This window comes from Coregonus clupeaformis, chromosome 37 (genome assembly GCF_020615455.1).
Source record: "Coregonus clupeaformis isolate EN_2021a chromosome 37, ASM2061545v1, whole genome shotgun sequence".
NCBI lineage: Eukaryota > Metazoa > Chordata > Actinopteri > Salmoniformes > Salmonidae > Coregonus > Coregonus clupeaformis.
The window spans coordinates 13,914,141-13,937,024 of record NC_059228.1 but is presented as its reverse complement, the minus strand read 5'-3'; the positions used below and the strand labels follow the sequence as shown (position 1 = coordinate 13,937,024).

General features: G+C 47.4%; 1 protein-coding gene across 1 annotated transcript in view; it reads right to left on the bottom strand.

Moving 5' to 3' along the window:
- The window catches only part of LOC121553354 (ankyrin-3), a gene marked incomplete at both ends in the record, with an annotated part of 222,040 nt that overhangs the window by 160,372 nt on the left and 38,784 nt on the right, over positions 1-22,884 (bottom strand). Inside the window, 3 exon segments of the mRNA XM_045211551.1 lie at positions 4,625-4,723; positions 17,238-17,336; positions 18,405-18,503. Of these exon segments, the coding sequence (XP_045067486.1) occupies positions 4,625-4,723; positions 17,238-17,336; positions 18,405-18,503 (297 nt within the window).

Below are 22,884 nucleotides of genomic sequence, written 5' to 3'. Positions count from 1 at the left end.
ATGGGTCCTTCTCTCCAGGCAGTATGGGTCCTTCTCTCCAGTCAGTATGGGTCCTTCTCTCCAGTCAGTATGGGTCCTTCTCTCCAGTCAGTATGGGTCCTTCTCTCCAGTCAGTATGGGTCCTTCTCTCCAGTCAGTATGGGTCCTTCTCTCCAGTCAGTATGGGTCCTTCTCTCCAGTCAGTATGGGTCCTTCTCTCCAGTCAGTATGGGTCCTTCTCTCCAGGCAGTATGGGTCCTTCTCTCCAGGCAGTATGGGTCCTTCTCTCCAGTCAGTATGGGTCCTTCTCTCCAGGCAGTATGGGTCCTTCTCTCCAGGCAGTATGGGTCCTTCTCTCCAGTCAGTATGGGTCCTTCTCTCCAGTCAGTATGGGTCCTTCTCTCCAGTCAGTATGGGTCCTTCTCTCCAGGCAGTATGGGTCCTTCTCTCCAGTCAGTATGGGTCCTTCTCTCCAGTCAGTATGGGTCCTTCTCTCCAGTCAGAATGGGTCCTTCTCTCCAGTCAGTATGGGTCCTTCTCTCCAGTCAGTATGGGTCCTTCTCTCCAGTCAGTATGGGTCCTTCTCTCCAGTCAGTATGGGTCCTTCTCTCCTGTCAGTATGGGTCCTTCTCTCCAGTCAGTATGGGTCCTTCTCTCCAGTCAGTATGGGTCCTTCTCTCCAGGCAGTATGGGTCCTTCTCTCCAGTCAGTATGGGTCCTTCTCTCCAGGCAGTATGGGTCCTTCTCTCCAGGCAGTATGGGTCCTTCTCTCCAGTCAGTATGGGTCCTTCTCTCCAGTCAGTATGGGTCCTTCTCTCCAGTCAGTATGGGTCCTTCTCTCCAGTCAGTATGGGTTCTTCTCTCCAGTCAGTATGGGTCCTTCTCTCCAGTCAGTATGGGTCCTTCTCTCCAGTCAGTATGGGTCCTTCTCTCCAGTCAGTATGGGTCCTTCTCTCCAGTCAGTATGGGTCCTTCTCTCCAGTCAGTATGGGTCCTTCTCTCCAGTCAGTATGGGTCCTTCTCTCCAGTCAGTATGGGTCCTTCTCTCCAGTCAGTATGGGTCCTTCTCTCCAGTCAGTATGGGTCATTCTCTCCAGTCAGAATGGGTCCTTTTCTCCAGTCAGTATGGGTCCTTCTCTCCAGTCAGTATGGGTCCTTTTCTCCAGTCAGTATGGGTCCTTCTCTCCAGTCAGTATGGGTCCTTCTCTCCAGGCAGTATGGGTCCTTCTCTCCAGGCAGTATGGGTCCTTCTCTCCAGGCAGTATGGGTCCTTCTCTCCAGGCAGTATGGGTCCTTCTCTCCAGGCAGTATGGGTCCATCTCTCCAGGCAGTATGGGTCCTTCTCTCCAGGCAGTATGGGTCCTTCTCTCCAGTCAGTATGGGTCCTTCTCTCCAGTCAGTATGGGTCCTTCTCTCCAGGCAGTATGGGTCCTTCTCTCCAGTCAGTATGGGTTCTTCTCTCCAGTCAGTATGGGTCCTTCTCTCCTGTCAGTATGGGTCCTTCTCTCCAGTCAGTATGGGTCCTTCTCTCTAGTCAGTATGGGTCCTTCTCTCCTGTCAGTATGGGTCCTTCTCTCCAGTCAGTATGGGTCCTTCTCTCCTGTCAGTATGGGTCCTTCTCTCCAGTCAGTATGGGTCCTTCTCTCCTGTCAGTATGGGTCCTTCTCTCCAGTCAGTATGGGTCCTTCTCTCCAGTCAGTATGGGTCCTTCTCTCCAGTCAGTATGGGTCCTTCTCTCCAGTCAGTATGGGTCCTTCTCTCCAGTCAGTATGGGTGCTTCTCTCCAGTCAGTATGGGTCCTTCTCTCCAGGCAGTATGGGTCCTTCTCTCCAGTCAGTATGGGTCCTTCTCTCCAGTCAGTATGGGTCTTTCTCTCCAGTCAGTATGGGTTCTTCTCTCCAGTCAGTATGGGTCCTTCTCTCCAGTCAGTATGGGTCCTTCTCTCCAGTCAGTATGGGTCCTTCTCTCCAGTCAGTATGGGTCCTTCTCTCCAGTCAGTATGGGTCCTTCTCTCCAGTCAGTATGGGTCCTTCTCTCCAGTCAGTATGGGTCCTTCTCTCCAGTCAGTATGGGTCCTTCTCTCCAGTCAGAATGGGTCCTTCTCTCCAGTCAGTATGGGTTCTTCTCTCCAGTCAGTATGGGTCCTTCTCTCCAGTCAGTATGGGTCCTTCTCTCCAGTCAGTATGGGTCCTTCTCTCCAGTCAGTATGGGTCCTTCTCTCCAGTCAGTATGGGTCCTTCTCTCCAGTCAGTATGGGTCCTTCTCTCCAGTCAGAATGGGTCCTTCTCTCCAGTCAGTATGGGTCCTTCTCTCCAGTCAGTATGGGTCCTTCTCTCCAGTCAGTATGGGTCCTTCTCTCCAGTCAGTATGGGTCCTTCTCTCCAGTCAGTATGGGTCCTTCTCTCCAGTCAGTATGGGTCCTTCTCTCCAGGCAGTATGGGTCCTTCTCTCCAGTCAGTATGGGTCCTTCTCTCCAGTCAGTATGGGTCCTTCTCTCCAGGCAGTATGGGTCCTTCTCTCCAGTCAGTATGGGTCCTTCTCTCCAGTCAGTATGGGTCCTTCTCTCCAGTCAGTATGGGTCCTTCTCTCCAGTCAGTATGGGTCCTTCTCTCCAGTCAGTATGGGTCCTTCTCTCCAGTCAGTATGGGTCCTTCTCTCCAGTCAGTATGGGTCCTTCTCTCCAGTCAGTATGGGTCCTTCTCTCCAGGCAGTATGGGTCCTTCTCTCCAGTCAGTATGGGTCCTTCTCTCCAGTCAGTATGGGTCCTTCTCTCCAGTCAGTATGGGTCCTTCTCTCCAGTCAGTATGGGTCCTTCTCTCCAGTCAGTATGGGTCCTTCTCTCCAGTCAGTATGGGTCCTTCTCTCCAGTCAGTATGGGTCCTTCTCTCCAGTCAGTATGGGTCCTTCTCTCCAGGCAGTATGGGTCCTTCTCTCCAGTCAGTATGGGTCCTTCTCTCCAGTCAGTATGGGTCCTTCTCTCCAGTCAGAATGGGTCCTTCTCTCCAGTCAGTATGGGTCCTTCTCTCCAGTCAGTATGGGTCCTTCTCTCCAGTCAGTATGGGTCCTTCTCTCCAGTCAGTATGGGTCCTTCTCTCCAGTCAGTATGGGTCCTTCTCTCCAGTCAGTATGGGTCCTTCTCTCCAGTCAGTATGGGTCCTTCTCTCCAGGCAGTATGGGTCCTTCTCTCCAGTCAGTATGGGTCCTTCTCTCCAGGCAGCATGGGTCCTTCTCTCCAGTCAGTATGGGTCCTTCTCTCCAGTCAGTATGGGTCCTTCTCTCCAGTCAGTATGGGTCCTTCTCTCCAGTCAGTATGGGTCCTTCTCTCCAGTCAGTATGGGTTCTTCTCTCCAGTCAGTATGGGTCCTTCTCTCCAGTCAGTATGGGTCCTTCTCTCCAGTCAGTATGGGTCCTTCTCTCCAGTCAGTATGGGTCCTTCTCTCCAGGCAGTATGGGTCCTTCTCTCCAGGCAGTATGGGTCCTTCTCTCCAGGCAGTATGGGTCCTTCTCTCCAGTCAGTATGGGTCCATCTCTCCAGGCAGTATGGGTCCTTCTCTCCAGGCAGTATGGGTCCTTCTCTCCAGTCAGTATGGGTCCTTCTCTCCAGTCAGTATGGGTCCTTCTCTCCAGTCAGTATGGGTCCTTCTCTCCAGTCAGTATGGGTCCTTCTCTCCAGTCAGTATGGGTCCTTCTCTCCAGTCAGTATGGGTCCTTCTCTCCAGTCAGTATGGGTCCTTCTCTCCAGTCAGTATGGGTCCTTCTCTCCAGTCAGTATGGGTCCTTCTCTCCAGTCAGTATGGGTCCTTCTCTCCAGTCAGTATGGGTCCTTCTCTCCAGTCAGTATGGGTCCTTCTCTCCAGTCAGTATGGGTCCTTCTCTCCAGTCAGTATGGGTCCTTCTCTCCAGTCAGTATGGGTCCTTCTCTCCAGTCAGTATGGGTCCTTCTCTCCAGTCAGTATGGGTCCTTCTCTCCAGTCAGTATGGGTTCTTCTCTCCAGTCAGTATGGGTCCTTCTCTCCAGTCAGTATGGGTCTTTCTCTCCAGTCAGTATGGGTTCTTCTCTCCAGTCAGTATGGGTCCTTCTCTCCAGTCAGTATGGGTCCTTCTCTCCAGTCAGTATGGGTCCTTCTCTCCAGTCAGTATGGGTCCTTCTCTCCAGTCAGTATGGGTCCTTCTCTCCAGTCAGTATGGGTCCTTCTCTCCAGTCAGTATGGGTCCTTCTCTCCAGTCAGTATGGGTCCTTCTCTCCAGGCAGTATGGGTCCTTCTCTCCAGTCAGTATGGGTTCTTCTCTCCAGTCAGTATGGGTCCTTCTCTCCAGTCAGTATGGGTCCTTCTCTCCAGTCAGTATGGGTCCTTCTCTCCAGTCAGTATGGGTCCTTCTCTCCAGTCAGTATGGGTCCTTCTCTCCAGTCAGTATGGGTCCTTCTCTCCAGTCAGTATGGGTCCTTCTCTCCAGTCAGTATGGGTCCTTCTCTCCAGTCAGTATGGGTTCTTCTCTCCAGTCAGTATGGGTCCTTCTCTCCAGTCAGTATGGGTCCTTCTCTCCAGTCAGTATGGGTCCTTCTCTCCAGTCAGTATGGGTCCTTCTCTCCAGTCAGAATGGGTCCTTCTCTCCAGTCAGTATGGGTGTTTTTCTCCAGTCCTACCTTGGCCTTGGCCTCCACTCTGGCTCCGTTGTGAATCAGGTATTTGACCACGTCAGGCTGTCCGGCCCTCGCTGCCATGTGGAGCGCTGTCTCTCCTCTCTGGAACACAGAGAAACACTCAGGTTAGACATTTTACTTCCCAAACACACAGGTTAGGTACCAGGGTTCTCTCTAACACACAGGTTAGGTACCAGGGTTCTCTCTAACACACAGGTTAGGTACCAGGGTTCTCTCTAACACACAGGTTAGGTACCAGGGTTCTCTCTAACACACAGGTTAGGTACCAGGGTTCTCTCTAACACACAGGTTAGGTACCAGGGTTCTATCAAACACACAGGTTAGGTACCAGGGTTCTCTCTAACACACAGGTTAGGTACCAGGGTTCTCTCAAACACACAGGTTAGGTACCAGGGTTCTCTCTAACACACAGGTTAGGTACCAGGGTTCTATCAAACACACAGGTTAGGTACCAGGGTTCTCTCTAACACACAGGTTAGGTACCAGGGTTATATCAAACACACAGGTTAGGTACCAGGGTTCTCTCTAACACACAGGTTAGGTACCAGGGTTCTCTCTAACACACAGGTTAGGTACCAGGGTTCTATCTAACACACAGGTTAGGTACCAGGGTTCTCTCTAACACACAGGTTAGGTACCAGGGTTCTATCAAACACACAGGTTAGGTACCAGGGTTCTCTCTAACACACAGGTTAGGTACCAGGGTTATATCAAACACACAGGTTAGGTACCAGGGTTCTCTCTAACACACAGGTTAGGTACCAGGGTTCTCTCTAACACACAGGTTAGGTACCAGGGTTCTCTCTAACACACAGGTTAGGTACCAGGGTTCTCTCTAACACACAGGTTAGGTACCAGGGTTCTCTCTAACACACAGGTTAGGTACCAGGGTTCTCTCTAACACACAGGTTAGGTACCAGGGTTCTCTCTAACACACAGGTTAGGTACCAGGGTTCTCTCTAACACACAGGTTAGGTACCAGGGTTCTCCCAAACACACAGGTTAGGTACCAGGGTTCTCTCAAACACACAGGTTAGGTACCAGGGTTCTCTCTAAACACACAGGTTAGGTACCAGGGTTCTCTCTAACACACAGGTTAGGTACCAGGGTTCTCTCTAACACACAGGTTAGGTACCAGGGTTCTATCTAACACACAGGTTAGGTACCAGGGTTCTCTCTAACACACAGGTTAGGTACCAGGGTTCTCTCAAACACACAGGTTAGGTACCAGGGTTCTCTCTAACACACAGGTTAGGTACCAGGGTTCTCTCTAACACACAGGTTAGGTACCAGGGTTCTCTCTAACACACAGGTTAGGTACCAGGGTTCTCTCTAACACACAGGTTAGGTACCAGGGTTCTCTCTAACACACAGGTTAGGTACCAGGGTTCTCTCTAACACACAGGTTAGGTACCAGGGTTCTCTCTAACACACAGGTTAGGTACCAGGGTTCTCTCTAACACACAGGTTAGGTACCAGGGTTCTCTCTAACACACAGGTTAGGTACCAGGGTTCTCTCTAACACACAGGTTAGGTACCAGGGTTCTCTCTAACACACAGGTTAGGTACCAGGGTTCTCTCAAACACACAGGTTAGGTACCAGGGTTCTCTCTAACACACAGGTTAGGTACCAGGGTTCTCTCTAACACACAGGTTAGGTACCAGGGTTCTCTCTAACACACAGGTTAGGTACCAGGGTTCTATCAAACACACAGGTTAGGTACCAGGGTTCTCTCTAACACACAGGTTAGGTACCAGGGTTCTCTCTAACACACAGGTTAGGTACCAGGGTTCTCTCTAACACACAGGTTAGGTACCAGGGTTCTCTCTAACACACAGGTTAGGTACCAGGGTTCTCTCTAACACACAGGTTAGGTACCAGGGTTCTATCAAACACACAGGTTAGGTACCAGGGTTCTCTCTAACACACAGGTTAGGTACCAGGGTTCTCTCTAACACACAGGTTAGGTACCAGGGTTCTCTCTAACACACAGGTTAGGTACCAGGGTTCTATCAAACACACAGGTTAGGTACCAGGGTTCTCTCTAACACACAGGTTAGGTACCAGGGTTCTCTCTAACACACAGGTTAGGTACCAGGGTTCTCTCTAACACACAGGTTAGGTACCAGGGTTCTCTCTAACACACAGGTTAGGTACCAGGGTTCTCTCTAACACACAGGTTAGGTACCAGGGTTCTCTCTAACACACAGGTTAGGTACCAGGGTTCTATCAAACACACAGGTTAGGTACCAGGGTCCTATCAAACACACAGGTTAGGTACCAGGGTTCTCTCTAACACACAGGTTAGGTACCAGGGTTCTCTCAAACACACAGGTTAGGTACCAAGGTTCTCTCTAACACACAGGTTAGGTACCAGGGTTCTCTCTAACACACAGGTTAGGTACCAGGGTTCTCTCTAACACACAGGTTAGGTACCAGGGTTCTCTCAAACACACAGGTTAGGTACCAGGGTTCTCTCTAACACACAGGTTAGGTACCAGGGTTCTCTCAAACACACAGGTTAGGTACCAGGGTTCTCTCTAACACACAGGTTAGGTACCAGGGTTCTCTCTAACACACAGGTTAGGTACCAGGGTTCTCTCTAACACACAGGTTAGGTACCAGGGTTCTCTCAAACACACAGGTTAGGTACCAGGGTTATATCAAACACACAGGTTAGGTACCAGGGTTCTCTCTAACACACAGGTTAGGTACCAGGGTTCTCTCTAACACACAGGTTAGGTACCAGGGTTCTCTCTAACACACAGGTTAGGTACCAGGGTTCTCTCTAACACACAGGTTAGGTACCAGGGTTCTCTCAAACACACAGGTTAGGTACCAGGGTTCTCTCTAACACACAGGTTAGGTACCAGGGTTCTCTCTAACACACAGGTTAGGTACCAGGGTTCTCTCTAACACACAGGTTAGGTACCAGGGTTCTCTCTAACACACAGGTTAGGTACCAGGGTTCTCTCTAACACACAGGTTAGGTACCAGGGTTCTCTCAAACACACAGGTTAGGTACCAGGGTTCTCTCTAACACACAGGTTAGGTACCAGGGTTCTCTCTAACACACAGGTTAGGTACCAGGGTTCTCTCTAACACACAGGTTAGGTACCAGGGTTCTCTCTAACACACAGGTTAGGTACCAGGGTTCTCTCTAACACACAGGTTAGGTACCAGGGTTCTCTCAAACACACAGGTTAGGTACCAGGGTTCTCTCTAACACACAGGTTAGGTACCAGGGTTCTCTCAAACACACAGGTTAGGTACCAGGGTTCTCTCAAACACACAGGTTAGGTACCAGGGTTCTCTCTAACACACAGGTTAGGTACCAGGGTTCTCTCTAACACACAGGTTAGGTACCAGGGTTCTCTCTAACACACAGGTTAGGTACCAGGGTTCTCTCAAACACACAGGTTAGGTACCAGGGTTATATCAAACACACAGGTTAGGTACCAGGGTTCTCTCTAACACACAGGTTAGGTACCAGGGTTCTCTCAAACACACAGGTTAGGTACCAGGGTTATATCAAACACACAGGTTAGGTACCAGGGTTCTCTCTAACACACAGGTTAGGTACCAGGGTTCTCTCTAACACACAGGTTAGGTACCAGGGTTCTCTCTAACACACAGGTTAGGTACCAGGGTTCTCTCTAACACACAGGTTAGGTACCAGGGTTCTCTCAAACACACAGGTTAGGTACCAGGGTTCTCTCAAACACACAGGTTAGGTACCAGGGTTCTCTCTAACACACAGGTTAGGTACCAGGGTTCTCTCAAACACACAGGTTAGGTACCAGGGTTCTCTCAAACACACAGGTTAGGTACCAGGGTTCTCTCTAACACACAGGTTAGGTACCAGGGTTCTCTCTAACACACAGGTTAGGTACCAGGGTTCTCTCTAACACACAGGTTAGGTACCAGGGTTCTCTCTAACACACAGGTTAGGTACCAGGGTTCTCTCTAACACACAGGTTAGGTACCAGGGTTCTCTCTAACACACAGGTTAGGTACCAGGGTTCTCTCAAACACACAGGTTAGGTACCAGGGTTCTCTCTAACACACAGGTTAGGTACCAGGGTTCTCTCTAACACACAGGTTAGGTACCAGGGTTCTCTCTAACACACAGGTTAGGTACCAGGGTTCTCTCTAACACACAGGTTAGGTACCAGGGTTCTCTCTAACACACAGGTTAGGTACCAGGGTTCTCTCTAACACACAGGTTAGGTACCAGGGTTCTCTCAAACACACAGGTTAGGTACCAGGGTTCTCTCTAACACACAGGTTAGGTACCAGGGTTCTCTCTAACACACAGGTTAGGTACCAGGGTTCTCTCTAACACACAGGTTAGGTACCAGGGTTCTCTCTAACACACAGGTTAGGTACCAGGGTTCTCTCTAACACACAGGTTAGGTACCAGGGTTCTCTCTAACACACAGGTTAGGTACCAGGGTTCTCTCTAACACACAGGTTAGGTACCAGGGTTATATCAAACACACAGGTTAGGTACCAGGGTTATATCAAACACACAGGTTAGGTACCAGGGTTCTATCAAACACACAGGTTAGGTACCAGGGTTCTCTCTAACACACAGGTTAGGTACCAGGGTTCTCTCTAACACACAGGTTAGGTACCAGGGTTCTCTCAAACACACAGGTTAGGTACCAGGGTTCTCTCAAACACACAGGTTAGGTACCAGGGTTCTATCAAACACACAGGTTAGGTACCAGGGTTCTCTCTAACACACAGGTTAGGTACCAGGGTTCTCTCTAACACACAGGTTAGGTACCAGGGTTCTCTCTAACACACAGGTTAGGTACCAGGGTTCTCTCAAACACACAGGTTAGGTACCAGGGTTCTCTCAAACACACAGGTTAGGTACCAGGGTTCTCTCTAACACACAGGTTAGGTACCAGGGTTCTCTCTAACACACAGGTTAGGTACCAGGGTTCTCTCTAACACACAGGTTAGGTACCAGGGTTCTATCAAACACACAGGTTAGGTACCAGGGTTCTCTCTAACACACAGGTTAGGTACCAGGGTTCTCTCTAACACACAGGTTAGGTACCAGGGTTCTCTCTAACACACAGGTTAGGTACCAGGGTTCTATCAAACACACAGGTTAGGTACCAGGGTTCTCTCTAACACACAGGTTAGGTACCAGGGTTCTCTCTAACACACAGGTTAGGTACCAGGGTTCTCTCTAACACACAGGTTAGGTACCAGGGTTCTCTCTAACACACAGGTTAGGTACCAGGGTTCTCTCAAACACACAGGTTAGGTACCAGGGTTCTCTCTAACACACAGGTTAGGTACCAGGGTTCTCTCTAACACACAGGTTAGGTACCAGGGTTCTCTCTAACACACAGGTTAGGTACCAGGGTTCTCTCTAACACACAGGTTAGGTACCAGGGTTCTCTCTAACACACAGGTTAGGTACCAGGGTTCTCTCTAACACACAGGTTAGGTACCAGGGTTCTATCAAACACACAGGTTAGGTACCAGGGTTCTCTCTAACACACAGGTTAGGTACCAGGGTTCTCTCTAACACACAGGTTAGGTACCAGGGTTCTATCAAACACACAGGTTAGGTACCAGGGTTCTCTCTAACACACAGGTTAGGTACCAGGGTTCTCTCTAACACACAGGTTAGGTACCAGGGTTCTCTCTAACACACAGGTTAGGTACCAGGGTTCTCTCTAACACACAGGTTAGGTACCAGGGTTCTATCAAACACACAGGTTAGGTACCAGGGTTCTCTCAAACACACAGGTTAGGTACCAGGGTTATATCAAACACACAGGTTAGGTACCAGGGTTCTCTCAAACACACAGGTTAGGTACCAGGGTTATATCAAACACACAGGTTAGGTACCAGGGTTCTCTCTAACACACAGGTTAGGTACCAGGGTTCTATCTAACACACAGGTTAGGTACCAGGGTTCTCTCTAACACACAGGTTAGGTACCAGGGTTCTCTCTAACACACAGGTTAGGTACCAGGGTTCTCTCAAACACACAGGTTAGGTACCAGGGTTATATCAAACACACAGGTTAGGTACCAGGGTTCTCTCTAACACACAGGTTAGGTACCAGGGTTCTCTCTAACACACAGGTTAGGTACCAGGGTTCTCTCTAACACACAGGTTAGGTACCAGGGTTCTCTCAAACACACAGGTTAGGTACCAGGGTTATATCAAACACACAGGTTAGGTACCAGGGTTATATCAAACACACAGGTTAGGTACCAGGGTTCTCTCTAACACACAGGTTAGGTACCAGGGTTCTCTCTAACACACAGGTTAGGTACCAGGGTTCTCTCTAACACACAGGTTAGGTACCAGGGTTCTCTCTAACACACAGGGTCTGGAAGGGTTCTCTCTAACACACCTGGAACAGTTCTGCTAGGTACCACTAGACAGACTGACTGGTAGACTTATTTTTCTCTGCAGTCTGTCTGTCTGTTCTCTCTACTGTCTGTCTGTTGTCTCTACTGTCTGTCTGTCTGTTCTCTCTACTGTCTGTCTGCTCTCTCTACTGTCTGTCTGTCTGTTCTCTCTACTGTCTGTCTGTTCTCTCTACTGTCTGTCTGTCTGCTCTCTCTACTGTCTGTCTGTTCTCTCTACTGTCTGTCTGTTGTCTCTACTGTCTGTCTGCTCTCTCTACTGTCTGTCTGCTCTCTCTACTGTCTGTCTGCTCTCTCTACTGTCTGTCTGTCTGCTCTCTCTACTGTCTGTCTGTTCTCTCTACTGTCTGTCTGTCTGTCTGTCTGTCTGTCTGTCTGTCTGTCTGTCTGTCTGTCTGTCTGTCTGTCTGTCTGTTCTCTCTACTGTCTGTCTGTTGTCTCTACTGTCTGTCTGTCTGTTGTCTCTACTGTCTGTCTGTTCTCTCTACTGTCTGTCTGTTGTCTCTACTGTCTGTCTGTTGTCTCTACTGTCTGTCTGTCTGTCTGTTGTCTCTACTGTCTGTCTGTTGTCTCTACTGTCTGTCTGTTGTCTCTACTGTCTGTCTGTCTGTTGTCTCTACTGTCTGTCTGCTCTCTCTACTGTCTGTCTGTTGTCTCTACTGTCTGTCTGTCTGCTCTCTCTACTGTCTGTCTGTTCTCTCTACTGTCTGTCTGTCTGTCTGTCTGTCTGTCTGTCTGTCTGTCTGTCTGTCTGTTCTCTCTACTGTCTGTCTGTTGTCTCTACTGTCTGTCTGTCTGTTGTCTCTACTGTCTGTCTGTTCTCTCTACTGTCTGTCTGTTGTCTCTACTGTCTGTCTGTTGTCTCTACTGTCTGTCTGTCTGTTGTCTCTACTGTCTGTCTGTTGTCTCTACTGTCTGTCTGTTGTCTCTACTGTCTGTCTGTCTGTTGTCTCTACTGTCTGTCTGTCTGTTGTCTCTACTGTCTGTCTGTCTGTCTGTTCTCTCTACTGTCTGTCTGTCTGTTCTCTCTACTGTCTGTCTGTTCTCTCTACTGTCTGTCTGTTCTCTCTACTGTCTGTCTGTTCTCTCTACTGTCTGTCTGTTGTCTCTACTGTCTGTCTGTTGTCTCTACTGTCTGTCTGTCTGTTGTCTCTACTGTCTGTCTGTTGTCTCTACTGTCTGTCTGTTCTCTCTACTGTCTGTCTGTTGTCTCTAATGTCTGTCTGTTCTCTCTACTGTCTGTCTGTTGTCTCTACTGTCTGTCTGTTGTCTCTACTGTCTGTCTGTCTGTTGTCTCTACTGTCTGTCTGTCTGTTGTCTCTACTGTCTGTCTGTTGTCTCTACTGTCTTTCTGTTGTCTCTACTGTCTGTCTGTCTGTTGTCTCTACTGTCTGTCTTTCTGTTGTCTCTACTGTCTGTCTCTGTTCTCTCTACTGTCTGTCTGTCTGTTGTCTCTACTGTCTGTCTGTCTGTCTGTCTGTCTGTCTGTTCTCTCTACTGTCTGTCTGTTCTCTCTACTGTCTGTCTGTCTGTTCTCTCTACTGTCTGTCTGTTCTCTCTACTGTCTGTCTGTCTGTTCTCTCTACTGTCTGTCTGTTGTCTCTACTGTCTGTCTGTTGTCTCTACTGTCTGTCTGTTCTCTCTACTGTCTGTATGTTGTCTCTACTGTCTGTCTGTTGTCTCTACTGTCTGTCTGTTCTCTCTACTGTCTGTCTGTTGTCTCTACTGTCTGTCTGTTGTCTCTACTGTCTTTCTGTTGTCTCTACTGTCTGTCTGTCTGTTGTCTCTACTGTCTGTCTTTCTGTTGTCTCTACTGTCGGTCTGTCTGTATGTCTGTCTGTCTGTCTGTCTATCTGTCTGTCTGTCTGTTCTCTCTACTGTCTGTCTGTTCTCTCTACTGTCTCTCTGTTCTCTCTACTGTCTGTCTGTCTGTCTGTCTGTCTGTCTGTCTGTCTGTCTGTCTGTCTGTCTGTCTGTTCTCTCTACTGTCTGTCTGTTCTCTCTACTGTCTGTCTGTTCTCTCTACTGTATGTCTGTTCTCTCTACTGTCTGTCTGTCTGTTGTCTCTACTGTCTGTCTGTCTGTTGTCTCTACTGTCTGTCTGTTCTCTCTACTGTCTGTCTGTTGTCTCTACTGTCTGTCTGTTGTCTCTACTGTCTGTCTGTCTGTCTGTCTGTCTGTTCTCTCTACTGTCTGTCTGTTCTCTCTACTGTCTGTCTGTTGTCTCTACTGTCTGTCTGTTGTCTCTACTGTCTGTCTGTCTGTTGTCTCTACTGTCTGTCTGTCTGTTGTCTCTACTGTCTGTCTGTCTGTTCTCTCTACTGTCTGTCTGTCTGTTCTCTCTACTGTCTGTCTGTTGTCTCTACTGTCTGTCTGTTCTCTCTACTGTCTGTCTGTCTGTTCTCTCTACTGTCTGTCTGTCTGTTGTCTCTACTGTCTGTCTGTTCTCTCTACTGTCTGTCTGTTCTCTCTACTGTCTGTCTGTCTGTTCTCTCTACTGTCTGTCTGTCTGTTCTCTCTACTGTCTGTCTGTTCTCTCTACTGTCTGTCTGTTCTCTCTACTGTCTGTCTGTTCTCTCTACTGTCTGTCTGTTCTCTCTACTGTCTGTCTGTCTGTTGTCTCTACTGTCTGTCTGTCTGTTGTCTCTACTGTCTGTCTGTTCTCTCTACTGTCTGTCTGTTGTCTCTACTGTCTGTCTGTTGTCTCTACTGTCTGTCTGTCTGTCTGTCTGTCTGTTCTCTCTACTGTCTGTCTGTTCTCTCTACTGTCTGTCTGTTGTCTCTACTGTCTGTCTGTTGTCTCTACTGTCTGTCTGTCTGTTGTCTCTACTGTCTGTCTGTCTGTTGTCTCTACTGTCTGTCTGTTCTCTCTACTGTCTGTCTGTCTGTTGTCTCTACTGTCTGTCTGTCTGTCTGTCTGTCTGTCTGTTCTCTCTACTGTCTGTCTGTTCTCTCTACTGTCTGTCTGTCTGTTCTCTCTACTGTCTGTCTGTTCTCTCTACTGTCTGTCTGTCTGTTCTCTCTACTGTCTGTCTGTTCTCTCTACTGTCTGTCTGTTGTCTCTACTGTCTGTCTGTTGTCTCTACTGTCTTTCTGTTGTCTCTACTGTCTGTCTGTCTGTTGTCTCTACTGTCTGTCTTTCTGTTGTCTCTACTGTCGGTCTGTCTGTATGTCTGTCTGTCTGTCTGTCTGTCTATCTGTCTGTCTGTCTGTTCTCTCTACTGTCTGTCTGTTCTCTCTACTGTCTCTCTGTTCTCTCTACTGTCTGTCTGTCTGTCTGTCTGTCTGTCTGTCTGTCTGTCTGTCTGTCTGTCTGTCTGTCTGTCTGTCTGTCTGTCTGTCTGTCTGTTCTCTCTACTGTCTGTCTGTTCTCTCTACTGTCTGTCTGTTCTCTCTACTGTATGTCTGTTCTCTCTACTGTCTGTCTGTCTGTTGTCTCTACTGTCTGTCTGTCTGTTGTCTCTACTGTCTGTCTGTTCTCTCTACTGTCTGTCTGTTGTCTCTACTGTCTGTCTGTTGTCTCTACTGTCTGTCTGTCTGTCTGTCTGTCTGTTCTCTCTACTGTCTGTCTGTTCTCTCTACTGTCTGTCTGTTGTCTCTACTGTCTGTCTGTTGTCTCTACTGTCTGTCTGTCTGTTGTCTCTACTGTCTGTCTGTCTGTTGTCTCTACTGTCTGTCTGTCTGTTCTCTCTACTGTCTGTCTGTCTGTTCTCTCTACTGTCTGTCTGTTGTCTCTACTGTCTGTCTGTTCTCTCTACTGTCTGTCTGTTCTCTCTACTGTATGTCTGTTCTCTCTACTGTCTGTCTGTCTGTTGTCTCTACTGTCTGTCTGTTCTCTCTACTGTCTGTCTGTTCTCTCTACTGTCTGTCTGTCTGTTCTCTCTACTGTCTGTCTGTCTGTTCTCTCTACTGTCTGTCTGTTCTCTCTACTGTCTGTCTGTTCTCTCTACTGTCTGTCTGTTCTCTCTACTGTATGTCTGTTCTCTCTACTGTCTGTCTGTCTGTTGTCTCTACTGTCTGTCTGTCTGTTGTCTCTACTGTCTGTCTGTTCTCTCTACTGTCTGTCTGTTGTCTCTACTGTCTGTCTGTTGTCTCTACTGTCTGTCTGTCTGTCTGTCTGTCTGTTCTCTCTACTGTCTGTCTGTTCTCTCTACTGTCTGTCTGTTGTCTCTACTGTCTGTCTGTTGTCTCTACTGTCTGTCTGTCTGTTGTCTCTACTGTCTGTCTGTCTGTTGTCTCTACTGTCTGTCTGTCTGTTCTCTCTACTGTCTGTCTGTCTGTTCTCTCTACTGTCTGTCTGTTGTCTCTACTGTCTGTCTGTTGTCTCTACTGTCTGTCTGTCTGTTCTCTCTACTGTCTGTCTGTCTGTTCTCTCTACTGTCTGTCTGTTGTCTCTACTGTCTGTCTGTTGTCTCTACTGTCTGTCTGTTCTCTCTACTGTCTGTCTGTTGTCTCTACTGTCTGTCTGTTCTCTCTACTGTCTGTCTGTTGTCTCTACTGTCTGTCTGTTGTCTCTACTGTCTGTCTGTCTGTTGTCTCTACTGTCTGTCTGTCTGTTGTCTCTACTGTATGTCTGTTGTCTCTACTGTCTTTCTGTTGTCTCTACTGTCTGTCTGTCTGTTGTCTCTACTGTATGTCTTTCTGTTGTCTCTACTGTCTGTCTGTCTGTCTGTCTGTCTGTCTGTCTGTCTGTCTGTCTATCTGTCTGTCTGTCTGTTCTCTCTACTGTCTGTCTGTTCTCTCTACTGTCTCTCTGTTCTCTCTACTGTCTGTCTGTCTGTTGTCTCTACTGTCTGTCTGTCTGTCTGTCTGTCTGTCTGTTCTCTCTACTGTCTGTCTGTTCTCTCTACTGTCTGTCTGTCTGTTCTCTCTACTGTCTGTCTGTTCTCTCTACTGTCTGTCTGTCTGTTCTCTCTACTGTCTGTCTGTTGTCTCTACTGTCTGTCTGTTCTCTCTACTGTCTGTATGTTGTCTCTACTGTCTGTCTGTTGTCTCTACTGTCTGTCTGTTGTCTCTACTGTCTGTCTGTCTGTCTGTCTGTTGTCTCTACTGTCTGTCTGTTGTCTCTACTGTCTGTCTGTTGTCTCTACTGTCTGTCTGTCTGTTCTCTCTACTGTCTGTCTGTTCTCTCTACTGTCTGTCTGTTGTCTCTACTGTCTGTCTGTTCTCTCTACTGTCTGTCTGTTGTCTCTACTATCTGTCTGTTCTCTCTACTGTCTGTCTGTTCTCTCTACTGTCTGTCTGTTCTCTCTACTGTCTGTCTGTTGTCTCTACTGTCTGTCTGTTCTCTCTACTGTCTGTCTGTTGTCTCTACTGTCTGTCTGTTCTCTCTACTGTCTGTCTGTTGTCTCTACTGTCTGTCTGTTCTCTCTACTGTCTGTCTGTTGTCTCTACTGTCTGTCTGTTCTCTCTACTGTCTGTCTGTTGTCTCTACTGTCTGTCTGTTCTCTCTACTGTCTGTCTGTTGTCTCTACTGTCTGTCTGTTCTCTCTACTGTCTGTATGTTGTCTCTACTGTCTGTCTGTTCTCTCTACTGTCTGTATGTTGTCTCTACTGTCTGTCTGTTCTCTCTACTGTCTGTCTGTCTGTTGTCTCTACTGTCTGTCTGTCTGTTCTCTCTACTGTCTGTCTGTTGTCTCTACTGTCTGTCTGTTCTCTCTACTGTCTGTATGTTGTCTCTACTGTCTGTCTGTTGTCTCTACTGTCTGTCTGTCTGTTGTCTCTACTGTCTGTCTGTTCTGTCTGTCTGTCTGTTGTCTCTACTGTCTGTCTGTTGTCTCTACTGTCTGTCTGTTCTGTCTGTCTGTTCTGTCTGTCTTTCTGTTCTGTTCTGTTCTGTCTGTCTGTCTGTCTGTCTGTTCTCTCATCTTTCTCTCAAGTCTGATTCTGTTCTGTCAGTGTTATGACTGCAGTAATGATCGGCCCAGGCCTCGCCTCCTCTCAACAAAGCCCCGGCCAGGTTACTACGGTAACACAGTGGCCTGGATGTTGAACGGTTTAGAGGGAATGTCTGATTCCAGTGTTACTGTGCTGGCCTGCAGGGAGCCTGTTATAATAGATGTCATTACAGTGGTAGTCTGTTCATCACACCCTGCTAATGTTCTAAAAGCTATATGGAAGGAAATGGTCAAACACTAAGTTTCTTTCAAATACTTTGATGAGAGAGAGAGAGAATTCTGTGACTCACCACATTAGTTGTGTTTGGCGAAGCTCCGTGATTCGTCAGCTGAGTCACAATGTTATCGTGTCCCATGAAAGCCGCCACATGGATGGGAGTGAGACCCGACTGTAACAGAGACACAGAGTTAGGCTAGGAACCAGAGAGTGACTGAAACAGAGAATTAGGATTAGAAACCGATTGAAACGGAGACACAGAGTTAGGATTAGGAACCAGAGAGCGACTGAAACAGAGAGTTAGGATTAGAAACCGATTGAAACGGAGACACAGAGTTAGGCTAGGAACCAGAGAGTGACTGAAACAGAGAGTTAGGGTTAGAAACCGATTGAAACGGAGACACAGAGTTAGGCTAGGGAGAGACAGAGATACTCAGCTTTAAGGTTCTAGGCAGTTCACCGAGTGCATAGCCCCCAGCTCCCAGCTCACAACAGAAGATTACTTTATCTGGCCCCTTTCTGGTAAAAACTGATACCAGTGCCAGCCCCTCTAACCAGCACCAAGCACTCCTCCTAAAGCCCCTGTCAGCAACGTGTGTCATGTCCAGTTAAAACTCCTAACACAAAACCTCAGCTAACTCAGATACTTATATTCACTTAAAAAATGACTTCAAACATCTCCAATGACCATAACCCATGCACACCTAACAAAGACACACCACAGAACCACAGAACCACAGAACCACAGAACCACAGAACCACAGAACCACAGAACCACAGAACCACAGAACCACAGAACCACAGAACCACAGAACCACAGAACGGAGGTTCATTCTAAAATGGTTGAACAGAGAGACCCAGTCTGTTAGAAGACAAAGCGTTAGTAGTTCTTCTTACCTCCGTCACAGCCTGTCTCTGTAGTTCTTACCTCCGTCACAGCCTGTCTCTGTAGTTCTTACCTCCGTCACAGCCTGTCTCTGTAGTTCTTACCTCCGTCACAGCCTGTCTCTGTAGTTCTTACCTCCGTCACAGCCTGTCTCTGTAGTTCTTACCTCCGTCACAGCCTGTCTCTGTAGTTCTTACCTCCGTCACAGCCTGTCTCTGTAGTTCTTACCTCCGTCACAGCCTGTCTCTGTAGTTCTTACCTCCGTCACAGCCTGTCTCTGTAGTTCTTACCTCCGTCACAGCCTGTCTCTGTAGTTCCTGTAACATTAGTTAGTGGTGTCTCTGTAGTTCTTACCTCCGTCACAGCCTGTATGGACGCTCCGTGTTTCAGCAGCAGTTCCATCACTTTGATTCTGTTCTTCTTGCAGGCGATGTGGAGCGGCGTAAAACCATTCTAAAAGGAAAACACACAACACTTTAGATACCCTGGAAAACACACTGGATCCCTTCTCTCTCTGCTAACCAGATAAACATGTGGCGTTACAGTAACACACTGGATCCCTTCTCTCTCTGCTAACCAGATAAACATGTGGCGTTACAGTAACACACTGGATCCCTTCTCTCTCTGCTAACCAGATAAACATGTGGCGTTACAGTAACACACTGGATCCCTTCTCTCTCTACTAACTAGATAAACATGTGGAGTTACAGTAACACACTGGATCCCTTCTCTCTCTGCTAACCAGATAAACATGTGGAGTTACAGTAACACACTGGATCCCTTCTCTCTCTGCTAACCAGATAAACATGTGGCGTTACAGTAACACACTGGATCCCTTCTCTCTCTGCTAACCAGATAAACATGTGGAGTTACAGTAACACACTGGATCCCTTCTCTCTCTGCTAACCAGATAAACATGTGGAGTTACAGTAACACACTGGATCCCTTCTCTCTCTGCTAACCAGATAAACATGTGGCGTTACAGTAACACACTGGATCCCTTCTCTCTCTGCTAACCAGATAAACATGTGGCGTTACAGTAACACACTGGATCCCTTCTCTCTCTGCTAACCAGATAAACATGTGGCGTTACAGTAACACACTGGATCCCTTCTCTCTCTGCTAACCAGATAAACATGTGGCGTTACAGTAACACACTGGATCCCTTCTCTCTCTGCTAACCAGATAAACATGTGGAGTTACAGTAACACACTGGATCCCTTCTCTCTCTGCTAACCAGATAAACATGTGGCGTTACAGTAACACACTTGATCCCTTCTCTCTCTGCTAACCAGATAAACATGTGGAGTTACAGTAACACACTGGATCCCTTCTCTCTCTGCTAACCAGATAAACATGTGGAGTTACAGTAACACACTGGATCCCTTCTCTCTCTGCTAACCAGATAAACATGTGGAGTTACAGTAACACACTGGATCCCTTCTCTCTCTGCTAACCAGATAAACATGTGGAGTTACAGTAACACACTGGATCCCTTCTCTCTCTGCTAACCAGATAAACATGTGGAGTTACAGTAACACACTGGATCCCTTCTCTCTCTGCTAACCAGATAAACATGTGGAGTTACAGTAACACACTGGATCCCTTCTCTCTCTGCTAACCAGATAAACATGTGGAGTTACAGTAACACACTGGATCCCTTCTCTCTCTGCTAACCAGATAAACATGTGGAGTTACAGTAACACACTGGATCCCTTCTCTCTCTGCTAACCAGATAAACATGTGGAGTTACAGTAACACACTGGATCCCTTCTCTCTCTGCTAACCAGATAAACATGTGGCGTTACAGTAACACACTGGATCCCTTCTCTCTCTGCTAACCAGATAAACATGTGGAGTTACAGTAACACACTGGATCCCTTCTCTCTCTGCTAACCAGATAAACATGTGGAGTTACAGTAACACACTGGATCCCTTCTCTCTCTGCTAACCAGATAAACATGTGGCGTTACAGTAACACACTGGATCCCTTCTCTCTCTGCTAACCAGATAAACATGTGGCGTTACAGTAACACACTGGATCCCTTCTCTCTCTGCTAACCAGATAAACATGTGGAGTTACAGTAACACACTGGATCCCTTCTCTCTCTGCTAACCAGATAAACATGTGGCGTTACAGTAACACACTGGATCCCTTCTCTCTCTGCTAACCAGATAAACATGTGGAGTTACAGTAACACACTGGATCCCTTCTCTCTCTGCTAACCAGATAAACATGTGGCGTTACAGTAACACACTGGATCCCTTCTCTCTCTGCTAACCAGATAAACATGTGGAGTTACAGTAACACACTGGATCCCTTCTCTCTCTGCTAACCAGATAAACATGTGGCGTTACAGTAACACACTGGATCCCTTCTCTCTCTGCTAACCAGATAAACATGTGGAGTTACAGTAACACACTGGATCCCTTCTCTCTCTGCTAACCAGATAAACATGTGGAGTTACAGTAACACACTGGATCCCTTCTCTCTCTGCTAACCAGATAAACATGTGGAGTTACAGTAACACACTGGATCCCTTCTCTCTCTGCTAACCAGATAAACATGTGGAGTTACAGTAACACACTGGATCCCTTCTCTCTCTGCTAACCAGATAAACATGTGGAGTTACAGTAACACACTGGATCCCTTCTCTCTCTGCTAACCAGATAAACATGTGGAGTTACAGTAACACACTGGATCCCTTCTCTCTCTGCTAACCAGATAAACATGTGGAGTTACAGTAACACACTGGATCCCTTCTCTCTCTGCTAACCAGATAAACATGTGGAGTTACAGTAACACACTGGATCCCTTCTCTCTCTGCTAACCAGATAAACATGTGGAGTTACAGTAACACACTGGATCCCTTCTCTCTCTGCTAACCAGATAAACATGTGGAGTTACAGTAACACACTGGATCCCTTCTCTCTCTGCTAACCAGATAAACATGTGGAGTTACAGTAACACACTGGATCCCTTCTCTCTCTGCTAACCAGATAAACATGTGGCGTTACAGTAACACACTGGATCCCTTCTCTCTCTGCTAACCAGATAAACATGTGGAGTTACAGTAACACACTGGATCCCTTCTCTCTCTGCTAACCAGATAAACATGTGGAGTTACAGTAACACACTGGATCCCTTCTCTCTCTGCTAACCAGATAAACATGTGGAGTTACAGTAACACACTGGATCCCTTCTCTCTCTGCTAACCAGATAAACATGTGGCGTTACAGTAACACACTGGATCCCTTCTCTCTCTGCTAACCAGATAAACATGTGGCGTTACAGTAACACACTGGATCCCTTCTCTCTCTGCTAACCAGATAAACATGTGGAGTTACAGTAACACACTGGATCCCTTCTCTCTCTGCTAACCAGATAAACATGTGGAGTTACAGTAACACACTGGATCCCTTCTCTCTCTGCTAACCAGATAAACATGTGGAGTTACAGTAACACACTGGATCCCTTCTCTCTCTGCTAACCAGATAAACATGTGGAGTTACAGTAACACACTGGATCCCTTCTCTCTCTGCTAACCAGATAAACATGTGGAGTTACAGTAACACACTGGATCCCTTCTCTCTCTGCTAACCAGATAAACATGTGGAGTTACAGTAACACACTGGATCCCTTCTCTCTCTGCTAACCAGATAAACATGTGGAGTTACAGTAACACACTGGATCCCTTCTCTCTCTGCTAACCAGATAAACATGTGGAGTTACAGTAACACACTGGATCCCTTCTCTCTCTGCTAACCAGATAAACATGTGGAGTTACAGTAACACACTGGATCCCTTCTCTCTCTGCTAACCAGATAAACATGTGGCGTTACAGTAACACACTGGATCCCTTCTCTCTCTGCTAACCAGATAAACATGTGGAGTTACAGTAACACACTGGATCCCTTCTCTCTCTGCTAACCAGATAAACATGTGGAGTTACAGTAACACACTGGATCCCTTCTCTCTCTGCTAACCAGATAAACATGTGGAGTTACAGTAACACACTGGATCCCTTCTCTCTCTGCTAACCAGATAAACATGTGGAGTTACAGTAACACACTGGATCCCTTCTCTCTCTGCTAACCAGATAAACATGTGGAGTTACAGTAACACACTGGATCCCTTCTCTCTCTGCTAACCAGATAAACATGTGGAGTTACAGTAACACACTGGATCCCTTCTCTCTCTGCTAACCAGATAAACATGTGGAGTTACAGTAACACACTGGATCCCTTCTCTCTCTGCTAACCAGATAAACATGTGGAGTTACAGTAACACACTGGATCCCTTCTCTCTCTGCTAACCAGATAAACATGTGGCGTTACAGTAACACACTGGATCCCTTCTCTCTCTGCTAACCAGATAAACATGTGGCGTTACAGTAACACACTGGATCCCTTCTCTCTCTGCTAACCAGATAAACATGTGGCGTTACAGTAACACACTGGATCCCTTCTCTCTCTGCTAACCAGATAAACATGTGGAGTTACAGTAACACACTGGATCCCTTCTCTCTCTGCTAACCAGATAAACATGTGGAGTTACAGTAACACACTGGATCCCTTCTCTCTCTGCTAACCAGATAAACATGTGGAGTTACAGTAACACACTGGATCCCTTCTCTCTCTGCTAACCAGATAAACATGTGGCGTTACAGTAACACACTGGATCCCTTCTCTCTCTGCTAACCAGATAAACATGTGGCGTTACAGTAACACACTGGATCCCTTCTCTCTCTGCTAACCAGATAAACATGTGGAGTTACAGTAACACACTGGATCCCTTCTCTCTCTGCTAACCAGATAAACATGTGGAGTTACA